Source organism: Lissotriton helveticus, chromosome 10 (assembly GCF_964261635.1).
Source record: "Lissotriton helveticus chromosome 10, aLisHel1.1, whole genome shotgun sequence".
Classification (NCBI taxonomy): Eukaryota; Metazoa; Chordata; class Amphibia; order Caudata; family Salamandridae; genus Lissotriton; species Lissotriton helveticus.
In genome coordinates this window covers 968,753,621-968,780,063 of record NC_136071.1, presented here as the reverse complement: position 1 = coordinate 968,780,063, position 26,443 = coordinate 968,753,621, and the positions used below count along the sequence as shown (strand labels likewise).

Here is a 26,443-nt window from a genome sequence, read left to right as displayed (position 1 = left end):
TATTTAAATCTGCAGAGATCTCCACCCCTAAATAAACTGCAGCGCTAACTACCCGAGTATCATTACACACAGCATAGGAGTTTTTAACTATTTGGGTCTTATTGCTGTTAAGCTTATAGCCTGAAATTTCACCAAACCTTCGTGCCTCTAACTCTATCTCATTGATGGCTAGGGCGGGGTTTGGGGTACCTATTGCCACGTCGTCCACATATGCGAGTATTTTAAACTGTCTGCTGTTAACGCTTACAGCTGGGATATCCGGGTTCCTTTCTAGTTTACGTAGTAAAGGGTCCATATAAAGCGCGAACAGCAGAGGTGACGATGGGAATCCCTGTCTAATCCCCCTCCTGATGTATACTGATGTGGTAAATCCTTTGTTAATCCTAATCCGGGCTGTCGGTTTCCTATATAGTCCTTGTACTGCTTTAATATAGCCTTCCCCTAGGCCATACCATCTCATCACCTCCCATAGATAATCCCAGGAGACCCTATCAAATGCCTTTTCTGCATCTAAAAATAGGGCAGCAATAGGGTCTCCTGGGACTTCTGCAGCATCAAACAATGTAATAACCTGCCTGATATGCTGGGTGGTGCCCTTACCTGGGATGAACCCATGTTGTGTGTTGCTAACCATGCCCTCTATTACTCTAGCCAGTCTTTTCGCTAAGATTTTGGAATATACCTTTGCGTCAGAGTTCATTAATGTAATAGGCCTGTAGGACCCAAGAGCTGTAGAAGGCTTCCCTTTTTTTAGAATAACTATTACTTCCGCCCCTCCCCATGAGTTTGGTATTGAGTATCCTATCTGCGCTTGCCTAACCGTGTTTAATAAGTCTAAAATCAGCACCTTCTGGAAAACTTTGTAAAATTCCACTGGTAAATGGTCTAGGCCTGCCGCTTTGGCTGAAGGTAGATCCGCTAAAGCTGAAATCACTGTCACTTTCCGTGCCATCACTGGCCTCAAAGATGGCATAATCAGTGTCAAGGGCATAGGGGCAATTCATTCTTATAGGCATCAGAGCTTCCCCCTCCTTGTTTTCTGTCCATTTGTATTACACCAATAATGAATATTAGTTTATTCTTCACTACTACTGTAATAATAATGGAGCACCAGGCTCTGGAACAGGGCCTCCAATGGAAGCTGAAGTAAAAACAAATGCTTCTAAGCTTGACAAGCACTGTTTACTTTCTGCAGCAAACGATTAACTGAAAAACAAACACTTTTAAATCAAGCTTTATGTTTGCAAGTGCTTAGAAATGTTGTGTTTGTATAAAACGTTCACCTCTATGCAAATGATCATAAATCAAAATGCATTAATAATAGGAATAACTTAAGCCAATAAGATACAACGCATGATCGCAATACGGACATTGCAATAATTCTTTATCCCTTTTTTCCTCTCCCCTATGATTTACCAGTCAGTACATTTCCCATTGTTTGCAGTATGCACAGAGGGTAATGGTTCCCAGTGCTATTCCGTGTTTTATGGCACTATATTCTCTTCAGATGACCACATAAGGCCATATTTATGACAAAGTCATGCAGTGCAGCACAGCAAGTCACCTTGCTGTGATGCATGACAGGGAAAGGGCAGGAATTGTATTGAAAAGAAAACAGTGCATCCCTACCTTTGTCTCTGCTCTGGTGTCGCTTTTGCTGAATGGCACCAACTCATGCACGCTTACACCATGGTACAATGGATCTGCGTTGTAAGGAGGATTGTTTTTGTGCAGGAAGGTGCACCTTCCTGCACCAAAACAATCCCCTGATGCATTATCATTTTTCTGTGTGACGCAGGAAAGAACAAGAAACGCTGAGAAATAAAAATATATTTCTTCTTTGCGCCTCACCTAGGAAAGTTTGTGCTGCGGTGCCTTACTCCAGGTTCATGATGCCAGTCAGGGCTTCATACATTGCAATTTGGAGTTATGTCACGCATGCACACCGCTTTGCATGGTGCAAGTGCAGCGCAACTCCTGTCATGAACATGCCCATAGTTTTTTGGGTGATACTGATAGAGCAAGATTTCGCATCGCGACTTGCTCGAGTCAAGAACCTCGAAATCTGTTATAATCCTGTAATCCCAATTGTTCGTTTTACTAATTTTATGTATTTTTGAACGTGCGTGTGTATCTTAGTGATGCTTGCCTATGTGTTTTATTAATACAAATAACCCTTGTATATAAAAATGGCCGCTGCTCGAATTTCGCTTCTGCGCATGCGTTAGATACAATCACGTGACGTGACGTAGTTGCAGTTCTGGAGGGAAAGGGTGCGCATGCGTAATAGCCAAAAAATGGCCGCTTATGTGATAACGTGGTGAAGCTTGCACCGCTGCTCTTGTGATATTGTCTGTTGCACTTACCCTTAATCGCATAGCATATTTTTATAATGATAAACCTGAAGTACAAAATCATGATATGTAATACATTCATTTATTTCTATGTTTTAATTTGTTTTCGCTTACTTTTCATGTATCCTCGGCATGGAGGGGTGATGGGGGTTTGTGAGTCCATTTTGGAGTGCGGTACTGCGCAGGACCAGAAGTGGCGAGGTGGCATTGACACAGCGCCAAGAGAAAGTCGCTGCCAAGACGTGCCTGGGAAGATGCACCTTCACCCAGCCAGAGAGACCGAAATGTGCTACATTATTAACAATGTATTCCTTTCTATTGTATTCAGTGCGACTTCTCATGGGAACCCCAATCTTGCTAGGCGGTACCCTAAAATGTAAATTAGGCCTCAGAAAAGTCTGTTCTGATTGGTGTGTTAACCCATCCTACCTTAGGACCAATCGAAATTGGGGATTCTGACACTTTGCAACATTGGGGGGTGGTACACTGACCCGAAAACAGTATAACTAGCTTAGGTTTGTCCGACTTCTCTGAATAGCTGACCTGTCACTGACCCAACGCACTCAATAGGTGACTGAATTTACAGAGCGCTGCGGAGCACTCTGTCCGAATTTTGACCATAGACTAAGGTTTTACTAAACCTTAAATGCTGGCGGAGCACTTTGCTGGGGAGTTCGCTAACCCAATCGGGGTCCTGACTGATAGCTGCAGAGAGGGTGGAGCGCAGGCGTTGCTTCCGGACTGCGGGTGCTGGTCGTGTCCTGGTGTTCCTGTCCTGATCCTAATCTGGGTTTCCTGTCCTGTCCTGGGGTGTCCATTCTGCACCTGCTGTCCCGTTGATGACTGTCCTTCCTTGGGGTATTTCCTGTCCTTAACTGACCCGTGGCCAGGGTTGGTTTTCACACCAGTCTAGGTAAATATCTTGCTGAAAACCCTAAACTGCACCTTTCTATTTTTCTGTCTTTGCTTCAATAAAGACATACCTTTGCATATGATAAGTTTCCATGCTTTCCGCAACCATTGCATCTCATTAAAGTCATTCGCATTTAATTTCATAGCGTGTTCCTATGTTACCCTACCTTTTAGAAATCATTTTCTCCATTGCAGTTTGCAATTTTCTGATGTGGTCTATAATTTTCTCATATAAAACTGACTGAAGTAATTTTCTAGAGTTATAGCGTGTTCCACTTTTCACCCTTATTATAGCTGTTTAGGATTCCCATTTTCCCATTCATATTCATGAAATACGTTTCCCATAGTATAAATGTATACTTGCATAAGTTTGCCCTTTTAAGATGTCTATTCTTGAGTGACAATTTACTCTACTTAAGCGTGTTCCCTGTCGCACTATCATTTTAGAAAACCTAAATGTTTGCCCTTACTTTTTTCCTTTATGGTTATATGATTTTTGTTATCTTGATTATTGACTGCCTCTTAACTGTAAGCCTACTACTCTCAGAAACAAATTATTAAGATAAAATTCTTAAAACTTCCCAGTTGTCCGTGGTCATTTTATAAAAGTAACAAGGGTTATAAAGTTGAGTTTTATATTTTGCTGCCTTTCCTTTTACAGCTAGCTCCCTGACCCATCGTGGTCATAGATACCCGTAACGGTGGATGGTAAGTCGGGTACACTAGAAACAAATCGAAAGGACTCATGGTTATTGGTAGTAGATTGTAAGGTCATCTGATCAATGTAGATGGTGAATTGAAGTATATGGGCCCGAAACCTAAGTGGTGAAATTATTGGTCGGGTGACCTGTGATCTCTATCAGTAATTATCTGGTAGCATAGAGGATGGTTAGGGAATAGTTAAAGGATAGGTAGGACTAGTTAGATTAGCAAGTTGGAGGCTGCTAGGTAGGAAACCTTATTTGCTGCTACGAGGGTAGGTAGTTCAGGTGATTTGATCACTCACTTGAAATGTTTGCTTTGAAAAATTATGAAATGTTTTAAATTTGTTATTCTTGTTATTATATTGATATATGTATTAATCCATTCATTTGTAAAACGTCTTATGTGTTGTCGGAATCCCCGGGGAATTGAATAGCGAATGGTGAATAGAATCCATTTGCTTTGAGGTCACTGGCTTTTAAGGAAAGTTGGTGCAGGTTAGGCAGAACTGGAAGCACTAACTAGGGTTTTTCTGAATGTATGTTTGAATAAATGTTAGCAACGAGGTTCAATGGCAAAGTTCCTATTGTGGCATAACCTAGTGAGGGTCACACCGGAAGAGTAGCAGGTTCATCGAAGCCTGGGTGAAAGCAAAGGGGTTCGCTGGTGAAACTCTAGACTTGAATATATCCTGGAAAGGTGGATGAGTCTAGGGGAGTAGCAGGTTCTCCAATGCTTGGGAGAAGGGTAGGCAGAAGAGACCTATCCGTAGTGTGTGAAAAGTAAATGAAAGTAGTTTACTTGCAGTGAAAAAAATTCTTTCCTGTCTAGACACTTGAGCACAGTGGCGAATGTGTATTCGTTGTTAAATAACCAAGCACTAGCACTTTAGAAAATAAGAAAGTTTCCGTTACCTTGTAAAGGAGGGAGTCAGGCGCGAAGCTGCTCTGACGTCACTCTGTGCCGCGCTGGGATTGGTAGACGCAGCGGGTGAGTAGCGGAGCTGGAATTGTAAAGGAGGGGTGAGCGCCGAAGCGTGAGAACTGTCTCGCGAAAGGGCCGCGCACCCATTGCGCGAGAATATTTGAATTTGTGCATTTCATTGGACGCACGAAAATAAAAGACGCACTTAGATTGGAAGTGATTTCGTAAACAGAAGTCACTCGTAGGAATCGTATGTGGCATTCATATAGACCTCATACTCGACCCGATCCACGGCATATGGGATTTGAGAACGATCAGTGGAAAGGAGTTAAAAACGACATTATGTACGGAAACAAGAGAAAATTGTCTCTCGTAAATAAGGTAAAGAATTACTTCAAAAAGGACAAGCCGATTAAAACTAGAGAAGGTGTTGTCATTCCGCCACCGAATACTCCCGCATCTTTCATGATGTTCGATAAAGGGTACAACACATGTGTATGGTTGGAAAATTGGGCGGAATACACGAAAGATGACGGAGTATTGGCTTTTCCGTTAGAAGGTACATTTAACAGCAGGATTCTGTTTAATTTGAGAACCCGAATGAATGATTTACATCCCAGACCTAGATTAACGCAATACGAAGCACTAGAGGAATGGGAGATTGAGGCTTTTGAAAGGGATAAGCCCCGAATGGATAAAGGGTTAACTAAATTTTATCCAAAATTGAAGCAGGAAGCCCGAGCCAAAAAGATGAAACAGTGGAGACAGAATATGATTGTAGAAGGACTGTTTCCAATGATGCCAGCATGTGGGCCTCCTGGGGGGAAAAGAAAACAGAAAAATGCAAACATTGGGTGCCTATTGGAGAGTCGGATGATGAATTATTAGATGACCTGTTTATGAGAAGTCCACCTCCTTATAATGAAGGACACAGACCTTCTAGTGAGGGGGATCATTCTCGAAGACCTCCTCTCCAGGGCGAGGCCAGATCTGCCAGTGTAGGAGGGGGTTGCCTCATACCTCCTTATACCGAGAGTTTAGGTCCCGTAGATACAAGAGATATTTATCCAAGAATACCAGCTAGTGGGGATGCAAGATACTCCCGTGAAAGAGACTTTTCCTCTAGACCTCCCTATGAAGGTGAGACAAGACCATCAGGTTCAGGAATGCCGTTCTTACAACCTCTATATGAGGAGGAACCAAGATCCCTAGGCACAGGAAGTTTGTTCCCATGACCTAATTATGGCGAAGGACCAAGTGAGACACATCCCACTGCCCCGAGTTATGCTCCCACTCTGACCCCACAGGTGTTACATGACAAATCCTTAGAGAGATTATTGGAAGAAAAGGAGCGAGAGGTTCTAGCAAAGCAGAGAGCTGAAATAATTCAGAAAATCTCCCAGTTGAATACGAGTCCTGAAGCCTTGACAATCCCAGTAACTATCGGACCCGTGGTTCCGTTGTATGGGGACCGACAAGAGAGTCCGAAAACTCCAGTCATTACCCCGGTCATAGCACAGCCAAGACCAGAACCCTTAATCGTAGATGACCAGACAAGTGAATGTGAGTCTGAGGTCTCGCTACTGGATTTGCCCATTAGAAATACAGGGAAAAGGATGCAGAAAAGACATAATCCTTTTAATACGAGGGAGATTCAAATGGAATCAACTTCAGGTACTAAGAATGTCACGCCTGTGACTCCTGAAGAAATTGAAAGATGGAGTCAAGAATTAGAAAAACGAACTCCGCAGACAAAACCCTTAGATCTCTACAAACTGAGAGTAGAAATAGAAGAGCTAATGGCAGGAAACATAGGATTAGACAGATTAAATACCTACTCCGAAGAAGAGCTGTTGTTTATTTGCAAAAGTCTTACCCGAAATGCCCGAGTACTTCATGAAAAATTAACGGACACTGCTGCTAGCAGGGGAATAGATATTTCTAAATCGAAACCTTTGCAGAAACCGTATAGAGCAGAATTTTCAGACAAAGATTTGGAAAACCTGAATGTGTCAGGAAAGAAGGCACAGGTCAAGGAAATATTGACGGTGTTGCAGAAATGGGGAGATGTAGAAAAATGGAAAGCCAGATGGGCCAAGAAGAAAGATGAGGCTAGATCCAAACAAGCGACCCCAAAATTCGTTCTACAAGAAGCTGATAAACCAGAACAGTTATACCCTATGCGCGAAGTGCCAGGTGGAAAATATGTGCATGTTCCGTGGTCCAGACAGGATATTGTGTCCTTTACCAATGACTTCCCGAAATTACGAGAGAAGCCTGTGGATTGGTACAGGCAGGTGAAAAGGTTTGTAAAGGTGCAAAAATGCTTATGGAAGGATCTGGATGGGTACTTTGACATTGTGGTCCCGGTAGATCTATGGACCGAGTGTAAAATAGCCATAGCTTGGCCTAGTGAGGAATACCCGAGGGACTCAAAAACAGGGAAACCATCTAAAGAAGTGATGAAAAAATATGAACAAGTAATTCAACACCTGAAGGGAAAAGTGCCTGCAAAGGAAACTGATTGGACCAAGATAGATAGAACCACGCAGGAAAGGGACGAGACTGTGCATTCCTTTTATGAAAGGCTGTTGCAGGTGTTCAAAACATACAGTGGTATAGATAACATCGAGATGAAGGATATGACCCACTTCATTTACAGGTTTGTAAACGGTTTAAGACCCGAAATTTGCCAGTGGATAAAGGATAACAAAATCTGTTGGCAGTCCAAGAAAATGGACGAGGTCCTACGGTACGCAAAGTACTGTGAGGACGAGATGGCAGAAAAGAAAAAGGCTTTGAAGGAGAAAGTGATGTGGGCACAAGTAAAGCTCGCAGAACAGCAGGAAAAGCAATGGAATACGTTAAATAAAACTACTCAGAACCAAGGCCCTGGGGGTGGGGGAAAGCCACGAGCAAAAATGAGCAGAGAGGAAGCTAAAAAGAAATTTCCCTGCCACCAGTGCGGAGAAATTGGACATTGGAGAGACGAGTGTCCGTATTTACAGCATGATAATACCCAAACCCCTGATTTAATTCCACAGACGCAGAATGAAAAACCAAGAAAGACCCAGCAGCAGGTAAAAACGATTCAAGTGCCCCGAGCACCAAAACCTTGTTTTAAGGGGAAATCACCGCAGGGTGACGACGTAGAGATCTGGGGAGGCAATGAGAACAGAAATGCAGCAACTTCGCAGTATTTGTTAAATGACACTTTTTTCTGTGACGACCAGTACTGACGGGGCCTGAGAGGGGAGGACGAGGAGTGTGTACTTGGCGCCTCCTTGCCGGTAGACCAGTCAGGGCCATACATTGAAGGAAAGGTTGATGGGAATGATGTCACCTTTCTGTTGGACACTGGTGCTACCCGTTCTACTGTGAGAACAGCGGACGTTCCAAACCTACCCCTCTCGGGAGAAGCAATCCAAGTAGTGGGTGTATCTAATCAATTGATTAGTACCCCCGTTACAGAACCCATGGAAATCTCAATAGGGAACTTCAAAGAAATGCATAGATTTGTCGTCTGTGATACTAGTCCAGTGAACTTATTGGGACGTGATTTGCTGTGCAAAATGAACTGCACCATCTTTTGCACACCAAAGGGCGTCGAAATTCAGACCCCAGATGAAGATGGCATCTACAAATTAATGTTAGTCAGACCTGACTCAGAAATCAAACGAATGACTATGCAGGACTTACCTGAAGAACTCCAAAAGACAGTGAAACCAGAAGTGTGGGACTTTACTGGAAAGGATGTAGGATTGATGACAAACGTAGACCCCATACAAATAGCCATGAAAGAAAATGCAGTTTACCCAAATACTAAGCCCTACAGAATGAGTGCCGAAGTAAGAGCAGGAGTGGCCATTGAAATACAGAAATTGCTAGAAGCAAACATCATACAAGAAGTGATGAGTAGCCCGTGTAACTCACCAATTATGGGCATCAAAAAGCCTAGTGGCAAATACAGAGTATTACAGGACCTGAGAAAGGTAAATAAAATTGTGGTTCCTTGCTGTCCTATCGTCCCAAACCCAGCAGTGATTCTGTATCAGATTCCCTGGGATGCTGAATGGTTTACTGTGATAGACCTATGTCACGCATTCTTTTCGATCCCATTGCATCCAGACAGCAAATTTCTTTTCTCATTTGCTTTCAACAGTCACGTGTATGTTTGGAATCGTGTCCCCCAGGGGTACACAGAAAGCCCCTCTATCTTTAATCAGATCTTGAAAAAATGCCTTGAATCCTTAGTCTTACCTGGAAAGTCTGTACTGGTGCAATATATTGACGACCTCTTGGTGGCGTCTAAAAGTCATAGAGATTGCGTGATTGACACCATTGCCTTACTGAACCACCTAGGTGAAAAGGGACATAAAGTGGCCCCTGAAAAATTGCAGTTCTGTTCAAAATCAGTAAAATATCTGGGGCACCAGATAGAGAAAGGCGTCAGAAAAGTCACCTTAGAGAGAGTCAGAATAATTCAAAATATGCAGTTACCCCATACTCAGAAAGAAGTCAGAATGTTCCTCGGAGTTGTAGGTTACTGCAGGCAATGGATTGTGGGATTCGCAGTCTTAGCCAAGCCTTTGATAAAAATGACAAAGAAAGGAGCACAGGACCCTGTGGAATGGGATGATGAGAGCTTAACAGCCTTCACTCAGTTGCGAGATTGTCTGTGTACAGCCCCTGCTCTAGGGATGCCTGACTATTCCAAGGAGTTTGCCCTATTTTGTGACACTCGTGATAATTGTGCATTGTCAGTCCTGACTCAGGAGCATGGCTTGACCAGAAGGCCCGTGGCATATTTCTCTGCCACTTTGGAACCAGTGGCTGCTGGATTACCTGGGTGTCTGAAAGCAGTAGCTGCAACTTGCACACGTTTAGAACAGAGTGAATCCATTGTCATGGGACATCCTGTGACTGTGTATGTTCCACATGCAGTTGTGATTTTATTGACCCGGACTAAGACTCAGTATCTCACCCCTAGTCGGCTGACTAAATATGAGAGGATTCTCATGGGTGATGCAAATGTAGTCATCACTCGGTGTAATATTTTGAACCCAGCCACTCTACTCCCTGACTCAATGGTAATGGAAGCTGAGGGAGAGAATGAGCATGACTGCATTAACTTGACAGAATTCAGTACTAAACCCCGTCCAGACATTAAAGAAACACCTTTGCCCGAACATGATAAGGAATGGTTTGTGGGTGGTTCATGCATGAGACACGAACTTGTAGGCCTAAGTGCTGCATACGCTGTGGTCGCTGTAGACAAAATTGAAGAAGCATCCTGTTTATTTGGAATAAAGTCTGCACAAGTAGCCGAATTGATTGCCCTGATAAGAGCTTGTAAATTGGGAAAAGACAAAAGAATAACAGTGTATACTGACAGTCAGTACTGTTATGGGGTGGTGCATGACTTTGGCCAGTTATGGCTACAAAGAGAATTCCTGACTTCATCATGTACCCCCATTCGAAATGGAAAGATTGTACAAGACCTTCTAGAGGCAATCCAATTACCAAAAGAATTGGCAGTGGTCAAATGTGTTGCTCATAAAAAGGGCCTTGACCCTGTATCTTTGGAAAATGATTTTGCTGATCGAGTGGCAAAACAATGTGCTATGGATCGCATGTCAATAAATATCAGACTGGGAGGGACTGGAAACAGCTGCCAACTTATGGTGTTTGAAGAAGTGCCTACCTGGGATGAAGTGAGAGATTGGCAGCATGCTGTGCCAGCGAAAGAGCAAGAGAAGTGGAGGAAACTTGGTTGTCGACCAAGACGTGAGGATGGTGTCATTGTGGGCCCAAATGGTATACCTGTGTTACCTAGGCACCTGTTCGCCACTATGGCAAGGCTAATACATGGAGATTCACACACTGGTAGGGATGCCATGGTTCTGGTATTTCAACAGACCTGGTATAACCCGAAGTTCAGGAAGGTGGCAGAATCCCTTTGCCAGAGGTGCTTGACGTGTCAACAGTTCAACGCTGGCAAAAGAACAGTAGTTGAACTGGGGAAAATTGGGAAATCAGGGGGTCCCTTTGTGAGAATACAGATTGACTTCATCACCATGCCTCGTTGCGAGGGGAAAAGATATGTCCTTGTCATTGTCTGCCTATTCTCAAAATGGGTGGAAGCTTACCCTGCCAAACAGAGTGATGCCATAACAGTAGCCAAGTTGTTACTACGAGAGTTGATACCCAGGTTCGGGGTTCCAGTCACTATTGAATCAGATAGGGGCGGACATTTTCAGAATGAGGTAATCGATCAGCTCTGTAAAGCATTTGGAATCACACAAAAACTGCACTGTGCATATCGTCCAGAGGCTTCTGGAGTGGTAGAACAACTAAATGGCACTATAAAATCAAGATTGGCAAAAATGTGTGACTCTACGGGCATGAACTGGATAAATGCCTTGCCTCTTGTTCTGATGGGACTCAGAAGTATTCCAGACCAAAAAACAGGCCTGAGCCCCCATGAAATCTTGATGGGAAGAGTGATGAGACAAGCATGGGTACCAGGGTACAAACTGTTAAACATTACTGATGATTTGGTACTTGAGTACTGCAAGCAACTGGGTGACCAAGTGCGTTCTATCTCTCGCCAGATTGGGGAAGATGCCGTCGCCAACCCGACAACTCCAGTTCACAAATTGGTTCCTGGTGACTGGGTTAGAATCAAGAAACATACTCGTTCGAGTTGCCTTGCACCGAGGTGGGGGAAAAATCGCCAGATAATACTGGTAACCACGACAGCGGTGAAGTGTGCAGGTGTTCCCAAGTGGATCCATGCCAGCCATACACAGAAGGTAACTCCGGACGAGGAACCTGGAGCTGAAGGTTGTCCAGCTGAGGGGTCTGCAGACGTCGGTCCTGAAGTAGCTGATGACGAACAGCCGAGCACCAGTCCAGCTGATTGGATACCCATAATCGATCTAATAGAAGACCCAATCAGAACAAGAGAGCGAACCTACGAAGATAGAGAGTGGAATAGAGAGGAAGAGATAGGCACAGGCGAAGACCCTCAGATCATTGAGATTCACGTCAAATCTGAGGACGAAGAGGAAGGTCAGGCAGGGACAGAGCAAGTGATTGACACACCTCCACTAACTCCTGAAATCGAAAAGGGACAGACTAGAACTAGTGTAAAAATTCGAGCAGAAGAAAATCAAGAGATCGAAGTGCTTGAACAGGATCAGATAGAATTAGAAGAACGTGTTCAGGACACAGAAACAGAGACATTTGAAAGCCAAAACCAAAATTCACCTGAACCAGGCCAGCTTAGTAACCAGGCAGAAGAAATAGATACAAGACCTGGGACTAGTCAGACAGGAAGGGAAGAGACAGAAGAAGTGCCACAAACAAATGAAAATAAAAGAGCATTAGAAGAAAGCCAAATCACAGTGCCAGCTAAAAGACTTAAGAAAAAGAAAAATATCGAACCAAGATATATTAAGAGACTGAGATTAAGAATAAAAACAGTAGAAGAGAGACTTGCAGACAAAAGAAGAAGTCCACGGATTGCGGAGCAAACTGGAGAGAGCTCCAAAAGAAGGAGTGATCGAATAAAAAGACTGAATGAAAAATACCAAGATCCTGAATGGACATACCTGATTTTGGAAAATTTTGAGGATCTTGATATTTCTGACGAGAGTGACGGAGAACAGATTGCTGATTTGTCTGCCGAAGAAGACGAGCTCACCTGAAATTGCACAGAGTAAGCTACCTGTGTAAAGTTACAAAGAGGGGTTGAAAACTTCTTCTGAGCCAAAATGTCTGATTCAAACGTGAATGGTAGACCTAGTCGCAGTTGTTGCAAAACATGCTGCAAAGTGTGTATATGTAGTATAGCTATAGTAATAATAGTTTGGATAGGACTAAGGTTTTTATTCCTTTTATGGTAAGCAAAAATACTAATATTAACCCTACTAAGATTACTGACACCGAAGAACTGACAACACGAAGTGTAGAAAGACGTGAAAAAGCACTCAGACAAACAAAACGAGACTTAGAAGCATCAGATGAGGAAGGACTACATTACCATGGAGTTAAGAACCAGACTCATTTGAATGTTTTCGCAAACCTGTTAGTACATTATGTAGAAACTATGGAGATAGAAGACTGCTATGTCTGTATGAAGCTACCCACTTCTGTAGCTGAGGGAGTAACTTACCATCACCTACCCCTGACATATGGAATTTCCTGTAGCATTTTAGCTAGCTTGTTTTATAAAAGAGGACCGTTACAGTACTATTACTCTAACAATGACGTGATCTTTTCTGAACTTCCTATACGTGGAAACCTGAATCATGTATATACTTAAAGTGACGTTACACGTTATATGGGAGAATACTTTCTGACTATAGGTACCATAGACTTAAATGAAGCACACAGAGATAACTTGACCTGTTCATTACATGAACAAGAGAAAATATTCTTGAACATGGCAGAGAAAAGAAGGGAGAGTTTCCAAAGAAAGGCAAATGACAAAAGACAGAAAACCCCAAAATGGGCTGAGGACATGGAAAGCACCTCAAATGGTGGGGCGGGGCCTGCTTTGTTGCTGGATTTCGAAAAGAAAGGGAAACTCTGTCTTCACCGCGAGAAGACTAGTTATTATAATAACATTTTCATTGGTTCCAGTCAATGTGAGCACAATTACAAGGTAATTTGAGGTTGGGGTTTCAAAAATGGGTCAGAACCTGTGTTTCCTGGAATTTATTATATATGTGGAAGCAAGGCTTATTTCAAATTGCCGGATCCCTGGTATGGAAGCTGCTACTTTGGCATTGTTTTCCCGAAAATATACCATGTGAATGAAATTGCTGGAAGCAATGAAAACACTAATGGCTTAGTGCATAGTAAAAGAGAAAGCGTAGGAGAAATAATGGGTAGTATTTTTAGTGCACTGATACCTGGAGTGGGAGTGGTTCTGAACACTCACAGAATTTGCAAATTATCCACAATAGTGGATGTGTTGTCTACTGACACGGCTCATGGATTTCTGCTGGTCAATACCGAAATGGTTGCGATCAGATCAATGGTTTTGCAGAACAGACTTGCTCTTGACACCTTATTAGCAAAAGAGGGCGGAGTCTGCCGGATGTTGAAGGCGCAACATTGTTGCACTTACATTCCGGACAAAAGTGTGCAGCTCAAAAGATATGTGAAAAACATTACTAATTTGGAAAAGGAACTCAAACCACTCGAGGTTGACAGTGCCTGTAGGAGACTGGTTGATGGTCTCTCCAACGTAGGTCATTGGTTTGCTAGCTTAGGTAAAGGCTTATTGTTTAAGATACTGATGCCAATTGGAGTGATAGGTTTTATCCTATTCCTCATATTCGTCTGTTGCAAATGTCGCAAACACATAAAGAAGTACCAAGTGAATGCGAGAGGTGTGAAAAGAAGTGCGGATGAGCTTGAATTGGAAGAAATGAATAATCAGATTTACAAAAGGGTGAAAAATTCTCACCCTACCAAAAATGAGAAAGAGAAACTGAATCGCCTGTTGGAGGAGATAGAGTTGTACAAGGTGTGAAAGAAAGTTGGCATCTGGTTCCGTTATTTTGTGATGATAGTAAATATCATCAAAGAGGGGATTGATAGAGCAAGATTTCGCATCGCGACTTGCTCGAGTCAAGAACCTCGAAATCTGTTATAATCCTGTAATCCCAATTGTTCTTTTACTAATTTTATGTATTTTTGAATGTGCGTGTGTATCTTAGTGATGCTTGCCTATGTGTTTTATTAATACAAATAACCCTTGTATATAAAAATGTCCGCTGCTCGAATTTCGCTTCTGCGCATGCGTTAGATACAATCACGTGACGTGACGTAGTTGCATGTCTGGAGGGAAAGGATGCGCAAGCGTAATAGCCAAAAGATGGCCGCTTATGTGATAACGTGGTGAAGCTTGCACCGCTGCTCTTGTGATATTGTCTGTTGCACTTACCCTTAATCGCATAGCATATTTTAATAATGATAAACCTGAAGTACGAAATCATGATATGTAATACATTCATTTATTTCTATGTTTTAATTTGTTTTCGCTTACTTTTCATGTATCCTCGGCATGGAGGGGTGATGGGGGTTTGTGAGTCCATTTTGGAGTGCGGTACTGCGCAGGACCAGAAGTGGCGAGGTGGCATTGACACAGCGCCAAGAGAAAGTCGCTGCCAAGACGTGCCTGGGAAGATGCACCTTCACCCAGCCAGAGAGACCGAAATGTGCTACATTATTAACAATGTATTCCTTTCTATTGTATTCAGTGCGACTTCTCATGGGAACCCCAATCTTGCTAGGCGGTACCCTAAAATGTAAATTAGGCCTTAGAAAAGTCTGTTCTGATTGGTGTGTTAACCCATCCTACCTTAGGACCAATCGAAATTGGGGATTCTGACACTTTGCAACATTGGGGGGTGGTACACTGACCCGAAAACAGTATAACTAGCCTAGGTTCACCTAGGGAATTTGTCCGACTTGTCTGAATAGCTGACCTGTCACTGACCCAACGCACTCAATAGGTGACTGAATTTACAGTGCGCTGCGGAGCACTCTGTCCGAATTTTGACCATAGACTAAGGTTTTACTAAACCTTAAATGCTGGCGGAGCACTTTGCTGGGGAGTTCGCTAACCCAATCGGGGTCCTGACTGATAGCTGCAGAGAGGGTGGAGCGCAGGCGTTGCTTCCGAACTGCGGGTGCTGGTCGTGTCCTGGTGTTCCTGTCCTGATCCTAATCTGGGTTTCCTGTCCTGTCCTGGGGTGTCCATTCTGCACCTGCTGTCCCGTTGATGACTGTCCTTCCTTGGGGTATTTCCTGTCCTTAACTGACCCGTGGCCAGGGTTGGTTTTCACACCATGATTCAGAAAAGGGGGTGGTGATGAACAGAGTGTCTGAATTAAGCAGACCACTCTTACCCAGTCCAAAGATCAGGGCTTGATCCATCACCGTTTTTTAGCTCACTGCACCATCCCAGCTCAGAACCTGGCTACATGCAAATTAGTCTGTTCCTGTCCCAGTGCATGATGGGAACAGGGCAAACCAAACTACCAAGCCAATTCTTATACTGGGAAGGAAACAAGCTTCCGGGGACCGGTTTCTGGCATTTCAGCCGTCGTCGGCCCGGCTTGCTTGAATCCTGATGGTGCAATGAGCAAGGGACTCACATCTGAGTATACCCTTCCACGCTTATGGTGGACAAAATGATTCAGAAAAGGGGGTGGTGATGAACAGAGTGTCTGAATTAAGCAGACCACTCTTACCCAGTCCAAAGATCAGGGCTTGATCCATCACCGTTTTTTAGCTCACTGCACCATCCCAGCTCAGAACCTGGCTACATGCAAATTAGTCTGTTCCTGTCCCAGTGCATGATGGGAACAGGGCAAACCAAACTACCAAGCCAATTCTTATACTGGGAAGGAAACAAGCTTCCGGGGACCGGTTTCTGGCATTTCAGCCGTCGTCGGCCCGGCTTGCTTGAATCCTGATGGTGCAATGAGCAAGGGACTCACATCTGAGTATACCCTTCCACGCTTATGGTGGACAAAATGATTCAGAAAAGGGGGTGGTGATGAACAGAGTGTCTGAATTAAGCAGACCACTCTTACCCAGTCCAAAGATCAGGGCTTGATCCATCACCGTTTTTAGCTCACTGCACCATCCCAGCTCAGAACCTGGCTACATGCAAATTAGTCTGTTCCTGTCCCAGTGCATGATGGGAACAGGGCAAACCAAACTACCAAGCCAATTCTTATACTGGGAAAGAAACAAGCGTCCAGGGACCGGTTTCTGGCATTTCAGCCGTCGTCGGCCCGGCTTGCTTGAATCCTGATGGTGCAATGAGCAAGGGACTCACATCTGAGTATACCCTCCCACGCTTATGGTGGACAAAATGATTCAGAAAAGGGGGTGGTGATGAACAGAGTGTCTGAATTAGGCAGACCACTCTTACCCAGTCCAAAGATCAGGGCTTGATCCATCCCCGTTTTTTAGCTCACTGCACCATCCCAGCTCAGAACCTGGCTACATGCAAATTAGTCTGTTCCTGTCCCAGTGCATGATGGGAACAGGGCAAACCAAACTACCAAGCCAATTCTTATACTGGGAAGGAAACAAGCTTCCGGGGACCAGTTTCTGGCATTTCAGCCGTCGTCGGCCCGGCTTGCTTGAATCCTGATGGTGCAGTGAGCAAGGGACTCACATCTGAGTATACCCTTCCACGCTTATGGTGGACAAAATGATTCAGAAAAGGGGGTGGTGATGAACAGAGTGTCTGAATTAAGCAGACCACTCTTACCCAGTCCAAAGATCAGGGCTTGATCCATCACCGTTTTTTAGCTCACTGCACCATCCCAGCTCAGAACCTGGCTACATGCAAATTAGTCTGTTCCTGTCCCAGTGCATGATGGGAACAGGGCAAACCAAACTACCAAGCCAATTCTTATACTGGGAAGGAAACAAGCTTCCGGGGACCGGTTTCTGGCATTTCAGCCGTCATCGGCCCGGCTTGCTTGAATCCTGATGGTGCAATGAGCAAGGGACTCACATCTGAGTATACCCTTCCACGCTTATGGTGGACAAAATGATTCAGAAAAGGGGGTGGTGATGAACAGAGTGTCTGAATTAAGCAGACCACTCTTACCCAGTCCAAAGATCAGGACTTGATCCATCACCGTTTTTTAGCTCACTGCACCATCCCAGCTCAGAACCTGGCTACATGCAAATTAGTCTGTTCCTGTCCCAGTGCATGATGGGAACAGGGCAAACCAAACTACCAAGCCAATTCTTATACTGGGAAGGAAACAAGCTTCCGGGGACCGGTTTCTGGCATTTCAGCCGTCGTCGACCCGGCTTGCTTGAATCCTGATGGTGCAATGAGCAAGGGACTCACATCTGAGTATACCCTTCCACGCTTATGGTGGACAAAATGATTCAGAAAAGGGGGTGGTGATGAACAGAGTGTCTGAATTAAGCAGACCACTCTTACCCAGTCCAAAGATCAGGGCTTGATCCATCACCGTTTTTTAGCTCACTGCACCATCCCAGCTCAGAACCTGGCTACATGCAAATTAGTCTGTTCCTGTCCCAGAGCATGATGGGAACAGGGCAAACCAAACTACAATGCACTTTTTATGGGTTTTTAACAACGTTAATTATGTGACGTCATAAAGGTTAAGGGTCATGTGACATCACTTCCTATGGGCATTTGGAGGCAAATGGTTACTTCCTATCAGGCGCGGCCCGTGCAGGTAAGAACAGTGGGGCAGGGATTCGACATACGGTGACGAGGGAACTTACATTTAAACCAAAGCCATGTGTTTTTTATTCAAGTTTCCCTCGTCGTCGTATATCAAAGCCCCTCACCCCACCGCTCTTACCTGCACGGGCTGCGCCTGCTTCCTATTAAGGTCAAAGGGGTATGTTGTCTTCCTGAGGAAGTTTGGTGAATCAACATCGAAAACTGTCTCATTACTTCTATAATACTTCTTTTTATTTTGATCTACTGATGTTTGCACTGGATTTTAATATCTCTAACTCGTCATGAGAGTTAATTCCCCTTGAGAACTCTGTATTTTACGATTCCTCATAGTGGTATTCAGCAAGTATTAAGTGTTTCCGTAAAACAGTGGGTTGTTTAATTGTGTTCAGTGACCAAATGATCATACAGAGAAAAACGAATGAAGCTTATGTAATACCTATTTATCTTTATTCAAGAAATTTAATACAGTAGTGGGTGCAAGAGGAGCCCAGCTGAGTGGAGGACAAAAGCAGAGAATTGCCATTGCTCGAGCCCTAGCAAGGAACCCGAAGATTTTGCTGCTGGATGAAGCAACATCTGCTTTGGACACTCAGAGCGAAGCTGTAGTGCAAGACGCTCTGGATAAGGTAAGGACCCATTTATTACTGAGCTGAATCATCATGTCATGATTTCAAGTGCTTGTGATCTTAAATAAAAAAGTGTCATACTGAGGTTTGTATGGATTGCACTGAATGAGATTCGAACAAAATGGGGACAGAGGCTAATAAAGGTCACAATTTACATTACATAACATGAGTAATGAGTAACAAGCATTCTAGTTACACATATGGGTGAAAAGCATCATCTAATCATTAATGATATGTTTTACATAGTGTGGTTAAGTATACATAAATTAAAGAAAATGCAAAACAGTTCTTCAGGGTGCAAAATACTTTTATAATATGCAGGCGTTTAGTCTGTCAATAATGATGCAAATAATCTGGCTGTTTCCACGAAGGATACTAGAGCAGCACCAAGTGCATTATCAGTATTGATACAATTGTCAGTGGAAATCAGCAGTGATTAACTCATCTGCAGAAGTCCATTGAGCTCAGTGTTATGAGAAATAACAGTAAAGAACTGATAGGGTCTCTTTAGGGTTAACACAGAAGAATTTTCATTTAATTTGCAACTTGGTAAACCTCATATATTTTTTAAAGAATACAATGGTCAAACTCATAAAGATACCTGAATTCTGGGGAACATTGTCTGCTGTCCTTTGCATGTGTTGTACTACCTAGGTAGTCATATGGTGGGAAATGTGAAATGCAGTAGGATAAGGACTGCATTTTATTCCATTAGAAAGACGAATATACATTCAATGCAGTGACAGAATAATAGTATCTAAAATTAATATTTAATGAATAGCTTTTTGTCAAAGAAACCACAGATGTTTTTGTGACTATAAAGATTGATATGCCCTACACGCTCTCAACGTGCTAAACTAATAGGTCCATCATCTTCAATGAATGTGTATACCTGCAGATCACTGTACTTGTGTTGATACTACCTATGCAATATATACGATTGTTGTCATGCATCTTTTTTCTTTCTGTTTGCCCCTTGTTCCCATATTAATCTCCTAATGTCTATTATCGACATGCATTTATTTCTTTTTATTTCTACAGTCAGTCGCCATTCTTATTGTACCTACCATTGGTTCCTATGTATTTATTATTGTATGTACATGCCTTTTGTGTTATTTTTGGAAACAACCAATAAAAACTTTTGACATAAAAAAGATTGATAGAAACATTTAATACACGTATTTGGTTTCCTTTTTTATTTAAAAGATGTTTCGATATGGCTACAGCAACTTTAGCATTTTGAGGCATTTTGTTAAAGTGAAACTTTAGCTACAGAGGTAGGTTACTGCTATTTTAGATAACAAGCACTGATAAATGTATTTGATGGTGCTACTAGAAGTATTAACCAGTGGGTATGAGAGTCAACAAGGTAATGAATGATATGTATATTCTAGAAATCCGCTTAAAACGGATATTTAATATTTCATTGCTGTGATTATTATTTATTTGTTCTTTTCTTGAAATTCAATAAAAACTATTTGAGTTAAAAACTGATATTTAGAGAGAAACCTTCTATGGCACAAAATAGGCACATCTGACTCAAAGAATTACATCCCATATGCATTGGAATGGTAATGGTAGGCCCTAATGATGTTGCTGTTGTGTCATGCAGTCTAGTGAGCTCTGATATTTCCCATGTCTATCACACAGCAGAGAGCTGCAACACAAATTTTTCATGGTTGTCTGCAATTTTTATGCATCTTAGAAGGCACACACACCTGAAAGACGAGAAGAGCTGTAAAATACAATTAAACTTGAATGAAGTTTAGACTCATTCATTTGGTGGCAGTCAATGTAAGGGACATTAGAATAAGAATCTTGCTTCATATTAAGTGCCACATTTAATAGGACTTGGCGTAGGACAGCGTGGCAACTCTTCTTGCTGCACTGCCCTACACTGATGTGAAAGAGCAGGAATGCTGTGCATTCCTGTCCTTTTCCCCTGTGTTGTTGCACCATTTTCTGCCTAACACCGAGATTAGTACCCTTGCACCATGGTGCAAGAGTGTCCCTGTTGCAAGCAGGATTGTTTTAGTGCAGGGTGGGGTACCTTCTTTTACAAAAACAATCCCAAGAGGCGTTTTCCTTTTCTATGTGTGATGCAGAATGCAGAGAGAAATAGAAAGAGGAAAAAACAGGGAGAAACTAAATTATTTGTCCTTGTTACGCCTGCTCTGCAGAGGCGTAAGATTTTGGTGCTGCTGCAGGTTTATGTGATTTATTTCTTTTAAATCTGTATTTATCGTTTTGTGTGCCATGATCAATATGATATGTCTTCTAGTAACACCATTTACTATTTAAACATAGAGCAACACTTCCATGTGGTGGAAAAGTACATATCCGTATAGTTGAGATCTGGAGCTAGTAGCAAGTGGGAGTCATAGTAGAACTACAATCTTAATCGCATTGTGTATATCTAGCAATCTTAACAAGTACTTTACATTTGACTTTATATAAGTTTCCCAATCTTGTAATCAATCAAGAGGAGTAAACTATTCTATGTTATTGGATGTTCAGCAAAATGTCCCCATCAGGGGGGTCACACAAACCTTTCATGCAACACTCAGGCTACCTTTCCCTTGCGTATTATCCATCCCTTGCTAAGCATTAGCTGCGTCTATAGTGTCCACCTTACTATGCAAGTACACTTATTATGGCCCCCATATGTCGTGTGGCCTGCTGTCGACCGGCGTAAGTACATTGAAGGTGTCCATTTGGGTGTTACAATAAGTTATGTCTGTGTGCCATTCTGACAGCGTCAGTAATGGGCCCGTCTTCCAACGCCTTGAAATTCTTCTTCTTGCCATTAGGAAGCCTAATGCTACCAGGCGCCTATATTTTTGAGGTATATCACAATCAAAGCCTAGTAAGGCCACCATTTGCAATTCTGGAAGAGTCGGTTCCACTAGTTCCTGGAGTGTGATTGTCACTGTTGCCCAGAATCTGCTAATCCTGGGGCAGGACCAAGCCATATGGCTAAATTCAGCACTCTCGTGCCACATCTCAGACATCTAGCATCATTTCAAGGACCAAATTTAAATAATCATGACAGTGTACAATATACCCAGTTTAGGTATTTAAAGTGGACCAGACGGTGTGTACCATTTTGAGATATGTTTTCAGTGATCGAGCAACAGTTTGTTAATTATTTATCCGTTATTACTATGCCCAAATCATCCTGCCCGTCTTGTCATACTTTTTGTAAATGTAAATGTACAGGAATTTATATAGCGCAAATCACCGAGCGGTTTCTAAGCGCTTGCTTAGGGAACCCGTCCTGGTATTCCCCTGTGAGATAACCCCGGCAGGGTATCCGCAAGGTGAAAGCCAGGCATCCCACCGCGAGGGGCCGTTGTGGAGATTAAGCAAGCTATTGCCCAGAGTCGCAGAGTGTGAACCCGTGAATCGAGTAGGCACCGGAGCGAGAATTGTCGAGTCCATGGACATTTTTAGGACTCAAGACCCCGCCGAGCCGGGAATTGAACCCTGGTCCCGGGCTGACCTCTGCTTCCAGGTCTGCCTCCTCTAACCAGTGAGCCACACTTCTCCACTTCTCTTTTTGCCTAACAGGGTAGTCTTTTGACTCCTAAGTTTCTATAGTGATGAAATCCCTCAGCAGGGGGTGTTCATCCGAAGTAGGTGTGTCTGTGGAGCTATTTCTGGCCTTTCTGGCATATCAGACTTAAGTAGTGTGCACAGTGATTGACGTGCCCTATGATAATTATATCTAGTGACTGATTTTATAACAGGTATTGAAGCTTGGTCTGCTCCCAAGTGTTAAGACCCCATTTGCGAAGAAGTCTCCCATATTATGTAGTTTCAGCATGCTCAATGTCTGCAATACTGCCTTATCATCACTCGGAGGGACCATGCGCACCACTCAATTGGCAATTTCGACGAATAGAGAATTTTAGCCTGCATGTCATCTATTGCTTACCTAACAAGGTATCTTGTGGTGCCTATTGCATCAATTGCATGATATCTGCGCCGGGCGGTGCTTAGTAGGTATTGCGGGAGTGATAAAGGGTCAGTGTCCTGTCTCTCCAAATATAGGTGAGGGAGGTCTGGCAGACTATGAATCCAGTGGTGCGTGTGCATAGCCTGCGCTGCGCTATACTATATCTCGAAATCAGGTGTGTCAAGTCCACCAGACGTATAGGGTAGTGTCAGTGTAGTCCACCCAACATGCAGTTGTTTTGCAGCCCAGGCCAGGCGAGTTGATAAGATGTGTATATTGTGGAACATTGTTTTGGGCAGTTTTATAGTTATATTGGCAAACAGGAATAAGAAACGTGAAAGGATAATCAATTTCATAAGGGCTAGAAGGCCTATCAATGAAAGGGCCAGTTAAATACATCTCTCTATAGCTTCTGTTAAGTGTTGTACTGCTCTCCTGTAGTTTTCGATATTTATTACTTCAGGGTCAATGTATATCCTAATCCCTAAGAATCGTTCAGGCTTGGTAGTTCACGCCAACGAGAACTCCAGCTTAGTAGGTGCGGTGTGAGCTGTAGCAATTTCTTCCAATTTATACATAGTCCCAAGTGCTGCCGAACATCATCACTTCCCATAGTACTGTGGTCAGATTTGTTCGGTGTCACATACATACAACGTATCATCTGTGTATGCAGAGATTATCAAATTGTAGTTTGGGAATCTAATTCCCCAATGTGCATGGCATTCATGCATAGCACAAGCTAATGGTTCTGCGACCAGGGCATATAGAAGCTGTGAGAGCGGGCATCCTTGCCTTGTACCTCTTGTGATTTGTATCGGAGTAGATAGCATCCTATTTATGTGCACCCGAGCTGTCAGTTTTGAATATAGCACCTGGATTAGTTTTATGTATATATCACCCACTCCCATCTGCCACTGCACCGCCAGCATGAAGGGCCATTCAACGGAATCAAACGTTTTTTCAGACTCTAAAAATACCGCTGCAGCACAGACACCGGGGTCTATTCAAGAAATTGTGCCAAAGAAAGTGCGGTGGTTGCTGGTTAGTGAGCACCCAGCTTTTGTATTACTATTAGCAGTACTTCCCACATAGTTGGGGACATACAGCCCTCTTGGGCCATTGCTTCAAATAGACTAGTCATGCTGGGGGATAAGCTTTTCTTGGAATGCTTTATAGAAGGTCACAGTAAGACCATCTGATCCAGGTGCCTTCTCACGGGGCATGTCTTTACGTGCGGCTGCTATCTGTTGGGCGAAATGCAGCCATCTCTATGGGTTCTAGTTAACCACTTCATGGCAATATAGGATAAATATTCAGAGGTAACTTTGTCTTCTTCTGTAGAGCGCGATGTGTATAACTCAGCGACCACTGTGCCCTCGGCCTGGTTGCCCCCACGCTCCCCGCCTGCTGCCTGCCTCCTACCTGCTGCCTGACTGCTGCCTGCTGACGCCACTCCAGCCCGGCGCCCCAGCCGCCACAGGGCCGCCCGACTCGATTTTCGCGCCGGTTTTTGCCGTGACCCCGCCCCCCCGCCTGCTGATAGGACAACGCGCTCCCCGCCTCACAGCTGACCCGCCCTCACGGATCCCTTCTTAAGGGGACCCCGACCTCCTTTCTGCAGAGACCACTGTGCCCTCGGCCTGGTTGCCCCCACGCTCCCCGCCTGCTGCCTGCCTCCTACCTGCTGCCTGACTGCTGCCTGCTGACGCCACTCCAGCCCGGCGCCCCAGCCGCCGCAGGGCCGCCCGACTCGATTTTCGCGCCGGTTTTTGCCGCGACCCCGCCCCCCCGCCTGCTGATAGGACAACGCGCTCCCCGCCCCACAGCTGACCCGCCCTCACGGATCCCTTCTTAAGGGGACCCCGACCTCCTTTCTGCAGCGACCACTGTGCCCTCGGCCTGGTTGCCCCCACGCTCCTCGCCTGCTGCCTGCCTCCTACCTGCTGCCTGACTGCTGCCTGCTGACGCCACTCCAGCCCGGCGCCCCAGCCGCCGCAGGGCCGCCCGACTCGATTTTCGCGCCGGTTTTTGCCGCGACCCCGCCCCCCCGCCTGCTGATAGGACAACGCGCTCCCCGCCCCACAGCTGACCCGCCCTCACGGATCCCTTCTTATGACGCCCCCTCAGCGACCGCGCAGCGGACGCGCGCAGCGGGAGCACCGAATGAGCGCCGAAGGTGCACCAAAGGTAAGCCCGTCTGCGCCCGTCTGCGCCTGGCCCGCGCCCAGTGCCAGGACCCCTGGCCCCCGCAGTTCCCAGCCCACCCGCCGGACGTACGACGCCGCCACCCTCAACGCACTCAACACCGGCCGATTCCCAGGATGCTACCGAGCCACCCCGAGACGCACCCACGGACCCTTCTGCTGTACCGCCTGCAAGTTCATCTGCATCCGGACCTGCCTCGCACCAGCACGAACACCAGCAGCAACCACCTCAAGTGCATCCTGCTCAACACCCGCTCAGTCCACAGACACGCCATCGAACTCTGGAACCTCATCGACACCACTGCTCCTGACGTTGCCTTCCTCACGGAGACCTGGATGAACGCCTCCTCAGCGCCCGACATCGCCATCGCCATCCCAGAGGGCTACAAGATCACCCGGAGGGACCGCACCGCCAACCAGACAGGAGGAGGCATCGCCATCATCCACAGGGACACCATCCGCATCACGACCTTCACCGACGACATCCTGACTACCGCCGAACACCTACACTTCCAGATCCACACCGACCCGAAGACCACCCTCAGAGGCACCCTGATCTACCGACCCCCGGGACCACGCACCCAATTCAGCGAGGACATCGCCAACTTCGTCAGCCCGCATGCCCTCCCCTCCGCTGACTACATCCTCCTGGGGGACCTCAACTTCCACCTGGAGAACAACAACGACCGCAACACCACCACCCTGCTGGACAACCTCGCAAACCTCGGACTCAAGCAACTAGTGACCACCCCCACCCACCTCGCCGGACACACAATCGACGCCGTCTTCTCATCCAGCAAAGACATCGCCTTCAGCCACGCCACAGGACTCCACTGGACGGACCACAGCTGCGTCCACTACACCTTCAGAAGAACGACGACCCACCACCACCAGCAACAGGTCGCCCGCAGAAGCTGGAGCAAGATCACAGCCGGCCAGCTCGCCGCTTCCCTGAGCCAGCACCCTCCCGCCAGCTCAGCGAACCCCAGCCAGGCCGCCAACAACCTCACGAAGTGGATAAGCAACTGCGCGGACGAACTCGCCCCACTGAGGACCCCGCCCAGCAGACCCGGCAGCAAGAAGGCCCCGTGGTTCACCGACGAACTCAAGAGCTCCAAGAAGAACTGCCGAGCCCTCGAGAAAGCCTGGAAAAGGGAGCCAACACCGGACAACATGACCACCCTCAAGCTTGCCACCCGGAAGCATCACCAACTGATCCGCGACACCAAGAAAACCGCATTCAAGGACCGGCTGGATAACAACGCACACAACAGCAAGGAACTCTTCAACATCGTGAAAGAGCTCTCCAACCCCAACGCCGGAAACAACGACATCACCCCATCGCAAGAACTCTGCAACTCCCTCGCCTCCTACTTCCACAACAAGATCGCGGACATACACAACAGCTTCAACACCCAACCGACGAACGCCACGTCCAACTCGACCGAACCACCGCCCCCCACCACCACCCTCCGCGCCTGGACTCCGATCTG

The 26,443-nt window shown here is 45.1% G+C and overlaps 1 protein-coding gene across 2 annotated transcripts in view; it reads left to right on the top strand.

The window, feature by feature from the left end:
* LOC144784686 (ATP-dependent translocase ABCB1-like) overlaps window positions 1-26,443 on the top strand; it is a 1,804,387-nt gene that overhangs the window by 770,972 nt on the left and 1,006,972 nt on the right. For both annotated transcript variants that reach the window (XM_078663637.1, XM_078663636.1), the window contains one exon: window positions 18,618-18,788. In XM_078663637.1, coding sequence (XP_078519763.1) covers window positions 18,618-18,788 — 171 coding nt within the window. The remainder of the gene's footprint in view (window positions 1-18,617; window positions 18,789-26,443) is intronic.